Raw genomic sequence first — 9,605 nt, 5'->3', positions numbered from 1 at the left:
GGGGGGGTGGTCTGGAGGGGTGTCTTGGAGTTTCTTCACTGTGTGTGTGTGGGGGGGGCACACCCAGTGTCTCTCTCTCCCCCAGCGCTGGGGTCGCTCGCCTTAGCACATAGTTTATTTTTATTTTTCAAACCAGGAGGAACCAAGTTCTGGAGGCTGTGACTTCTCCATCCAGCACGCAGCGAACCCCATCTCCAAATGGGGAGCCGTGCAGGAAAGGCGGGTCCCAGGCAGCTCCGGGGGAAAGTCCGGTTTAACTCCGGAGCTGGGAGGACCGCAGGGGCCGCCCTGGACCTGGAATGACGCCCTGGCGGGACCTCATCGCTCACCTCGCGCCCGCGGTGACCCCCTCGCTGGCCTTTGGTCCCCTCCCCCCCGCATTCCTCGTCCCCGGGTCCCGAGGCCCGGGCCTCACTGCCCATCCACTGCGGCCCCTCCCTGCGCCACGGGAGCGAAGAGTCCTCCGCTTGTCAGCGCTTTCGCCCCCGCCCCCCATGCCCGTCGCCCGGTGGTTGTTCAGCTTCCAAGTCTGTCCAAGGCCTTCTCGGGTCCTGACCCCCCCTCTTTCCAGCTCCGCTCGCACGTGGATCGTTCCCACCCACTGAGTAGCGATTTGTTACTAACTCGGCCGCCTCCACCCGCACACCCGCCCGCGGGCGCTCCTGGCGGGATCCCTGGTCATTCGGAACCCGCCTCCCTCCGCGCCCAGCGCCGGGCCGGAGCCCCTCTAGCGCTCAGGGAACTGACCGGGGCGTCTGCGGGGGCACAGACGGCGGCGCCCCGGGGAGCTAGGGAAGGGCTGGGAGAGGCCTTTCCCCGCCCCCCCCCCTCTAGCTCGGGCGGCCCCCGGTTCTCCAGAGCCAGGCCCGGGAAGGGACTTGGCGGCTTTCTCGCTCAGGTCACCTCTTCCACGGTCGCTCTGGCCGAGCCCGACCCGTCCCATTCCGTGCCTCCTGGAGGGCCCCACTGGCATCGTTGCCCTTTTAAGAAAGAGGAAATTCTCATCAACAAGCGCCCCATCCTGAGCGCAGAGCTGGCCCCGCCGAATCCCCGGGAAATTAGGGGCACAGCGCCCGCTTCAAGTTCAACACCCGGGGAAGCCTGGCGACCCCTTCTCCGCGCTGCCGCCTCCGCTTGGGGCCAGGGTCCGAGGAACGGGAAGAGGCCGGAGGAGGGGCTTGGGGGAGCCTAGAAACCGCCCAGGGAGCGTCTGTAAAGTGCAGTCCCGGCCAGGGGCGAAGGCGTGTCGGGCGGCTCCCGGCGGCGGCGGGGGTTCCCCGCCCACACAGCTCTCGGTGACCCCCTCCTGGTCTGGGCGGATTCTGAGGCCTCAGGGCGGGAGGCCCAGTGCCCGCCTTTTCTTCCGCAGCCGGGAAGGGCGAGGGTGCGGCTGGGCATGCTTGCGGGCGCGCGGGACAGTCCCTGCCCCCAGGGGGAGCTGGGAGTCCGCGCCCTGGGAGTGTGAGGGCGGGCGTGGGAGTCCCGCTGCCGGTTTCCTGGGGAGGCGGCCGATGAATCGGGCCTCGGAGGCAGAGACTCGGGTTCCTATGACCCGGTGCCTGGAGGGGCGAGAACCGCGCCTCGGTTTTACTGCCTGGAAAATGGGATTGCTGGTGGATCAGAAAGGCGGAGGCCACTCCAGCGAGAGGAACTAGACTGCGAGAGAAGGAGGCATTGGAGTAGGTGGCTCTTTTTTAAAAAAATATTTTTATTGATTTCAGAGAGGAAGGGAGAGAGAGAAACATCAATGATGAGAGAGAACCATTGATCGGCTGCCTCCTGCACGCCTCCGCACTGGGGACCGAGCCCGCAACCCGGGCATGTGCCCTTGGCCGGAATCGAACCTGGGACCCTTCAGTCCGCAAGCCGACGCTCTATCCACCGAGCCAAACCGGCCAGGACAGGTGGCTCTTCTTGACGGGATTTTGTGCTTCCTTGGTTTCCGTTCCCCTCTTGAACGAAAATAGAACTGGCGTTGAGTTCGCATCCACCCGACTGTGTTTTAAGTGCCAGTTTGGAGCCTGCCCCCACCTGGGACTGTCAGGTCACTCCTGTAAGTGCTCAGTAAATACTTTAGGATTTTTTTTAAGTCCCGTTGCCAAGCACTGTGTTCAAGTGCTTTACACCCATTGCAAGGTTGATGTCCCACTTTACAGATGAGGACACTAAGACCTGTAGCTTAATCACTTGTCCAAGCTGGGAAACAGCAGGTCCCTATGGAACCCAGGTTGGCCTGCCCCCCAGAACTCCCACTCCATCTTCTGCCTCCACTTCCCCCACTCCCCTGTCCAACAGGCCAGTCTGCCCCATTTATTTCCCCGCTTCAAGCAAGTCCGGGGGGAGTTCATCCAGAGGGCTCCCCCGTCTGCTTCTCTTCAGGAAGCCCATACAAGAAGTGTTGGTGGGAGCTGTGAGCCAGCCGGGTGGCCCCGTGGGCAATGAGACAGGTCCAGACCTGGGGGAGGGGTGATTATGAGAACCAAACCTCTGGGGAAGCCCCAGTCCATCCCCTCCCTCCTGACCGCCCTCCCTCACTCCCTCCACCTGTTGCCTCCACTCCTTGCCCTCCCGATCCCCAAGGCACCTGCTGGCCCTACAGTACCAGGTAGGCGGTGAGGCCCAGGTAGGCTGCGCCCAGCAGGGCTACCAGGCCGAAGTAGGCGGGGTGGGGGAGGCTGGGCAGGTAGCTGACCACGAAGTAGAGGTTGATGGCGCAGATCAGTGTCATGATTGAGGAGGTGATGGCCTTGCTTAGCCTGGAGGACAGGAGGGAGACTCAGGATTGCTGCACCTCCTCCTCCTCTCCAGTGCCCACGGCCAGTCTGGAGGGGTGGGGGGGGGATGGCAAAGCCAGCTTCTCTGGGCTGTGGATCTGGAGCAGACCCTTGTCCACTTCTGCCTCTTGGGCCCTGCAGGCTCCACCCTGGTGGGATTTTGCAAGAGCAGAGTCTGAGGTGAAGGTGAAGAGCTCAGGTTCTAGAAACAGCCCTCGCCCCCAGATTTCAGTCTTGGCTCCCCCATTTGCTGGGAAACTTCCTTAACCTCTCTGAGCTCCTCTGGATAAGGGGGATGATAATGGTAATTCCTACCTCAGGGTGATGGTGAGGATCAAATCCGGTAATGCAAGTCCAATGCCTGGGATGGCGAATACTCACCAGCCATTGGCAAACTCCTGCATGAGGGTGGGCATGCTGGTGAATGTGAGGATGGGCAGCACAGCGAAGGGCAGCTGGGGAGAACGGGGAGGATGGGGCTGAGGGACCCTGCCCTCGGAATTCAGCCAGGAGGAGAGGATGGACCGGAGTGCCTTTCACCCTCTGCCTGGCTGTGTGCCCTTGGGCAAGTCTTGTAACCACTCTGTGTCTCTACCTCTGTGCCTTCCAAGTTTGTGGGGCTCCTGAGCAGGAGAGAGTGTTTGGGGGCTGTGGTCCCAGGCTGCCTGAGTTTGAACCTCAGTTCTGCCATTGGCCACTGAACTGCGTGCATCAGTTTTCCAAGCTGCAAAATGGGGACAACGGTGGTTTGTACCCCGGCTGGCTGTAGGATTATGTGAGGCTTGTTGGCAAGGTGTATGTAGATTGTGCCTGGAGGAGGGTGAACTCAATATAGGGGACTGTTGTGGTTCCTGTTTAGCTCCGCAAGGGGTCAGGGTGGTAGGGCTGCCCTCACCAGCAGGCTCTGCAGCACGTTGAGCAGGTCGTTGAGGCCTGAAAGGTCTCTCAGGTCCCTGAAGACGGCCACGAGCACGGTGGGCAGGATGGCGCAGGAGCGAGTGAGGACGACCCGGGCAAAGCGCGACCACCGCAGCTTCAGGAAGCCCTGGGGTGTGGGGTGGGCACCTTGATGGCTGGAGATTCCAGATGAAGGACCTCTGTCTCCCCTCACCCCATCTCATGCTGGGGGAACCCTCTGTTTTTGCATTTCTGAAATGGGGGGCAGCTCTGTCCCTAGTTGGCAATGGGTAGGAAGAAACTGGGGGAGTTCCCACAGCTGATGGCGGCAGACCGAAGAGTTCTATGTAAAAGCCTCCTATCAGTCCCGGGCCTGCAGCCTTGGACCAGTCGCTCACCTCTCTGAATCTCTAGTCTGAATCTCTAGTCTGCAAAGTGGGGTTTGTAAAGGCTGCTTTAAGGATCAACGAAGCCCGTGTCCCCGTAATGTGTCAATTGACCTCGCACCCCTGGCCCCAGGCCCCACCTCCATCACAAACTGTCCCGCGTAGGTGCCAGTCATGGTGGAGCTCTGCCCGGCCGCCAGGAGACCCACGGCCCAGATGTAGAGGGCGGCGGGGCCGAAGAGGCAGCCCAAGATCACGCCCTGGGGGGAGGGGTGTGGTCAGACGCGTGGCCCCGCCCTTCTCACGAGGCCCCTCCCCTCGTGGGCGTAGCCGTCGCCTGAGCGGCTCGGGCCCTCCGCGCACTCACGCCCTGGTAGATGTCCACGTCCACCGTGTGGTTGTTCCTGGGGAAGATCTTGGCGTAGTCGCGGAGGCTGCTGTTGGCACAGACGCTGAACTGCGGGCGCCCGGGCAGTAGGAGGGAGAAGGGAGGTGCACACTCAGTCTCCGAAGCTCAGACCCCCAGGCCTCGACCAGGGGCTGAGAACTGGGGGCCCGCGGGCTGAGTCTGGCCAGACATGTTTTGCTTGGGTAACAAGTTGTTTTTTTCTTTCATGTGAATTTACTGCCAACATTTAAAAGTGAGAACTCGCCCTAACCGGTTTGGCTCGGTGGATAGAACGTTGGCCTGCTGACTCGCCCCAGGTTCGATTCCGGTCAAGGTCATGTGCCTTGGTTGCGGGCACATCCCCAGTGGGGGGTGTGCAGGAGGCGGCTGATCGATGTTTCTCTCTCATCGATGTTTCTAGCTCTCTATCCCTCTCCCTTCCTCTCTGTAGAAAATCAATAAAATATATTTTTTAAAAAAAGTGAGAACTCACACGAGAACCGGGTTCCCAGGGGTCTGTTGGGCCTGTAGGAGCTGGCATTACCACAGAGGAAATAGGCTGGCAGTGCCTCAGCTGCCCCCCAGGCCTCTCTTCCTCACACTGAGCCCACCTCCCCAGCTCTGTGACTGGCCAGGTCTGGAAGGCAAGGGTTTGCCGTCCCTATTTAGACCTCTCTCCTTGTGTGGAGGAGCAGCATGAGGCCAGGGAGGGGTGTGACCGCAGGAGCTCACAGAGCCAGGCAGTGGCAGTGACCACGTGGTCAGCATTCGGTAAGCACCCCACACTGACCAGCTGTCATTTAGGACCTCGTCACAGACCCACTCGGAAAGGGAGACAGGCACAGGTCACAAACCCAGGGGGGTCACAAATCCAAGAGAGTCGGCCAAATGTCACCTCCTCCGAGTCCTCTCCTGACCACCGGGGCTGACCTGGCCCTCCCTCCACCACATCCCCGGTGATGTTCCACTGCTTCCTTTATTTCCCTCACACGATGTCCATACTCTTCCCTTCTGTGTTGATTTGATGGTTTGCTTCCTGCCTGCTCACTCTCCACCCCCCAAATCTAAGCTGCACGAGGGCAGCGTCTTCATATCATTGACTCCCGTATCCCCAGGACCCAGGGCACTGCCTGATACATCACAACTGCTTGGTAAATATTTGCTGAACGGATGACCGTTTATCTGCTAACGAAGATTATGAGCAGAGAGGACTCGGAGGAGAGCATGAGTGCTGTGCGTTCCCGCTCTACACTCGTGCTCTGACACCCTCTCCTCCCAGAACCCCCTCCCTGCAGATTGCTGGGCAAATCCTGCCCAGCTTTCCAGGTGCAGCTGGAATGCTGGGTCTCCCAAGACTTCGCTCCTCCCTCCCAGGCCCTTCCCTTGTATGTCTGTGCCTTGCAGCCTCTTTGTGTGGCTCTGACCCTCAAGAGTCTGCCTGTCCCAGCTGGCATGGCTCAGTGGTTGAGCGTCAACCTATGAACCTGCAGATCACGGTTCAATTCCTGGTCAGGGCACATGCCCGGGTTGTAAGCTCAATCTCCAGTTTGGGGTGTGCAGAAGGCAGCCGATCAATGATTCTCTCTCATCATTGATATTTCTATCTCTTTCTCCCTCTCCCTTCCTCTCTGAATTCAGTAAAAATATATTTAAAAAAGAGAGAGAGAGAGAGAGTCTGGCCCTAGCTGGTTTGGCTCAGTGGATAGAGCGTCGGCCTACTGACCTAAGGGTACCGGGTTTGATTCCAGTCAAGGGCATCTACCTCGGTTGCAGGCTCCTAACGGCGCATGTGGAGGCAACCTATCAATGTGTTTCTCTCACATCCATATTTCTCTCTGTCTTTCCCTCTTTCTTCCACTCTCTCTAAGGATCAATGGAAAAATATCCTTGGTGAGGATTTAAAAAAAAAAAGTCTGCCTGTGGGGGGCTGTGTCTCCCCAGTGGGTTGAGGATAGGGGTCCCAGCCAGAGGCCAGGATCACAGATTTCCTCTTGCTACCAATGCCTGGAGTCTAGAGCAGAGATTCAAAGAGCTTAGCTCATGGCCTGGGGCCCCCAGCAATGCTGAGGATGGGGAGGTGTGGTGGATGGGGAGGTGTGGTGGATGGGGAGGTGTGGTGGATGGGGAGGTGTGGTGGATGGGGAGGTGTGGTGGATGGGAGGTGTGATGGGTGGGAGGTATGGTGCAGCTCACCGCGTCCTGGTTGGTCTGCTGGTAGAAGGCCTGCCCAAAGACGGCCACAACAAAGAGGTTGATGAAGAATGAGACAGACAGGGCGATGGTGGCCTCAATCAGGAAGTACATGTTGGCTTCTCGGATGTCAGCCCGTCGGGTCCGGTCTATCTCTCGAGACTATAAAGGTCAAAGGGGAGGGAATAGCTCAAGTCTCTCAGGGCCACCCCAACACCTTCCACTCACACACCTCTATGTTCTCCCCAAACCCCAGTTCTCTCTAAAGCCCCCCACATGGAAGTCTGGGACAGGCCCTGGTCAGTGACCCCTTCCTGCATGCCCGGTTTATTTCTCCTGCGGCCTTTGCCCTCACCATCATTCCCCCTGCTTAGAATATCTTCTCCCCTGATCTTCCTTCCCATCCTTCATGTCTCAAAGGCCACTCCTTATAAAAGCCTTTCCCGACCACCTTTCCTAAAGTAGCCCCCGTCTCAGTCATTCTCTGTCACACTTCTCTGTTTCGTTTCCTTTAGGGCACCTTGCACAATCTAGAATTCTCTCTGACATTTTACTTGCTCATGGTCTGTCTTTCCCTCTTGTCTATCTTGCCATCGACTTCAGGAGCCAAAGGGGAGGGGCTCCAGGCTTGGAGAATGGGCCAGTGTGACGCCAAGGGACCAGGCACCTCCCTCCCTGCCCCTGTGCTCACCTTGACCAGGGCTGAGTGCAGGTAGATGTTGTGGGGCATGATGATGGCGCCAACAATGCCCACAGCCTGCAGCAACTCTGGCTGGCCGCAGCCAGGGCACGAGGGCAGGAGCAGGCCTCGAAGAAGTGGTCCCTGAGCAGGACGTGCCACCACGTACTGTGGGGAGGAGCCTGGTCAGGACAAACCTTGCCCCTGCAAAGCCATTCGCACCCTCCACCCTGACCCTGGCCCCTCAGGCTCCGCAGGGGGCAGAGAGAGGGGTGGCCTTCCTGAGAGTGTAGCAGCTCTGGCTTCCCACCTCATAGCCAAAGGTCAAGGCCATGATGGTAATAAGGAATCCAAAAAAGGCTTCCAGCTTCCGCAACCCTAGGGAGAGAGCAAAGGGGCAGAACATTCAAAACAAAACAAAAAACCATAACATAAGTGATTATTAATGGTGAGATCTTGAGCACTTTGTTCCAGGCACTGTGCCAAGTGCTTAACATATGTTGGCTCAGTGAATCCTCACCACAGCCCTGTGACGTCTGTGCTGTTATTTTCCCCGTGTTCCAGATGAAGAAACAGAAGTCTGGGTAACTTGCTCAAGGCTACGCCGAGCGAGAAGCTGAGCCCTCCCCGAGAACCGCAGAGCATCCACTGGCCTTACATTCACACGCCCCAGCCCGCAGCCCCCTCAGAGGAAGGGCACACCCACCGTAGTTATCCAGGAAGAGAAAGAAGAAAGTGTCCACGATGGTGATGAGGACGCCACCCCAGAGAGGGATTCTGAAACCAGAGTGGCCTGGGTCAGCCCAGCCTGGTCCCAGGGCCCCAAACTCCCACTCTCAGGGCTGGAGACTGGAGTCTGATCTCCTGGGAGCAGGGACCCAAGTGGCCCCAGACAACTGCAGGAGAGGGGAGTGGGAGTGTGCTGGAGGTGGCAAATGGCACAGAACGGAGAGGAAGGGCCAAAGGGGTGGGGGTCCAGTATGGCAGGCAACCCGGAAGCCTGCAAGGTCACTGACATTGTGTGACTCTAGATACAATCACTTTGCATTTCTGGGTCTCTGTTTCCCCACTTGTCCAATTGGGCAACAACTCTGGGTCAAAGGGGACTGCAAGAGGAAATGGACACAGGGAAGTAAAAGGCCTGAGGAAGAAGTAGCAGCTGATCCCAGCTCTGGACTGAAGAGCCGGAGCCCGTGGGGCAGTACCGTCCCGCCGAGAGCAGACTGAACGCAATAGCTGTGCCGATGACCTCTTGCATGTCCGAGCCCACGATGGCTAGCTCGATGGTCAGCCAGAGGAGGGTGCGGGGCACCTAGGGGAGAAGGTAACCTTCCTTAAGGCTGGACAGTTGTTTGTCTCAGTCCTACGTGCACCTTTCAATACTCAGCACTGCCCTGCTGGGCTAGAAGCCTACTAACTGCATTTGCCAGCCGGCCTTGTCAGCCGGCTTCCAGTTGGGTTTGGCAGGAAACACTAATGGGAGATGAAAAGGCAGGGAGAGATCATTTCCCCTGCTTCTGGTGGCATTTCTGGCAGCAAAAGCACCTGGCCACCCAGGCGCCAGCAGCACTGGTGGCCGTTTTGGCAGAAGTGGCAATGCTCCCAGGCGCTCGGCAGCAAATGATGGCTCTTGGGCTCCTGCCCAGCAGCTTTCTGACCTCTGGGTGACACCCTCCTTCCACTGCTTGTCCCAGCTCTTCCAACACCTCTGTGGTGACATCCCTGCATTAAATACCTTTGCGATGTGTAATGTTGAAATTTTTTTTTCCTGTCTGGACACTAACAACAGCCAAGCCCCCAGTGTCCATCTCAGCCAACGACCAAGCTGCTGCCTCCCTATTTTTTTGCCTTAAGCAAGTCACTTCTCGAGGTTTCCATTCCTCCTTCTGTAAAATGGACAGGGTATATCCAGAGTCCCTTTCAGTCTGTGTGCTGTTAGTGTGAGCCTCAGTGTTCTATCAAGTGGACTTGTAACACCCCACTTGAGAGTATGTATTTATTCGATTATGGAACCTGTAAGTGGCTGTTTCGGGCTTGGGACCTGTGGGTGTTTCCTGTCCGGGCCCACCAACCTCACCTTAGGGTAGTAGAGATGGCAGATCTCACCCAAGTCCTTGCCTGTCACCACGCCCAGCCGGGCAGCAAGTCGCTGGCAGAGCAAGCCCAACACCGTGGCCCACAGCAGCACCCACAGCAGCTGCGGGAAGGCAGGGAGAGGCCTTCAGCCAGAGGGGCGAATGAGCTAACCCCAGAATTGGTGGCACCCTCTAACCAAGGACACTCCTTGGGGA

General features: G+C 58.3%; 1 protein-coding gene across 2 annotated transcripts in view; it reads right to left on the bottom strand.

The window, feature by feature from the left end:
• Positions 1-2,005: 2,005 nt before the first annotated feature.
• SLC11A1 (solute carrier family 11 (proton-coupled divalent metal ion transporter), member 1) overlaps positions 2,006-9,605 on the bottom strand; it is a 10,028-nt gene continuing 2,428 nt past the window's right edge. Inside the window, exons 4-15 of one of the 2 annotated variants that reach the window (XM_015563614.1) lie at positions 9,392-9,511; positions 8,520-8,626; positions 8,021-8,091; positions 7,625-7,692; positions 7,327-7,482; positions 6,639-6,797; positions 4,425-4,514; positions 4,198-4,317; positions 3,670-3,819; positions 3,156-3,229; positions 2,603-2,756; positions 2,006-2,455 (exon numbers count right to left, since the gene is read on the bottom strand). In XM_015563614.1, coding sequence (XP_015419100.1) covers positions 2,345-2,455; positions 2,603-2,756; positions 3,156-3,229; positions 3,670-3,819; positions 4,198-4,317; positions 4,425-4,514; positions 6,639-6,797; positions 7,327-7,482; positions 7,625-7,692; positions 8,021-8,091; positions 8,520-8,626; positions 9,392-9,511 — 1,380 coding nt within the window. In that variant the 3' untranslated portion in view covers positions 2,006-2,344. Of the gene's footprint in view, positions 2,456-2,584; positions 2,757-3,155; positions 3,230-3,669; positions 3,820-4,197; positions 4,318-4,424; positions 4,515-6,638; positions 6,798-7,326; positions 7,483-7,624; positions 7,693-8,020; positions 8,092-8,519; positions 8,627-9,391; positions 9,512-9,605 lie in introns of both variants that reach the window. The other variant, XM_015563615.1, reaches the window with a different exon arrangement.

This window comes from Myotis davidii, unplaced genomic scaffold (assembly GCF_000327345.1).
Source record: "Myotis davidii unplaced genomic scaffold, ASM32734v1 scaffold575, whole genome shotgun sequence".
In the NCBI taxonomy this organism is placed as follows: Eukaryota; Metazoa; Chordata; class Mammalia; order Chiroptera; family Vespertilionidae; genus Myotis; species Myotis davidii.
Note: the sequence above shows the minus strand (reverse complement) of the source record. Positions and strands in the feature narration are given on the sequence as shown.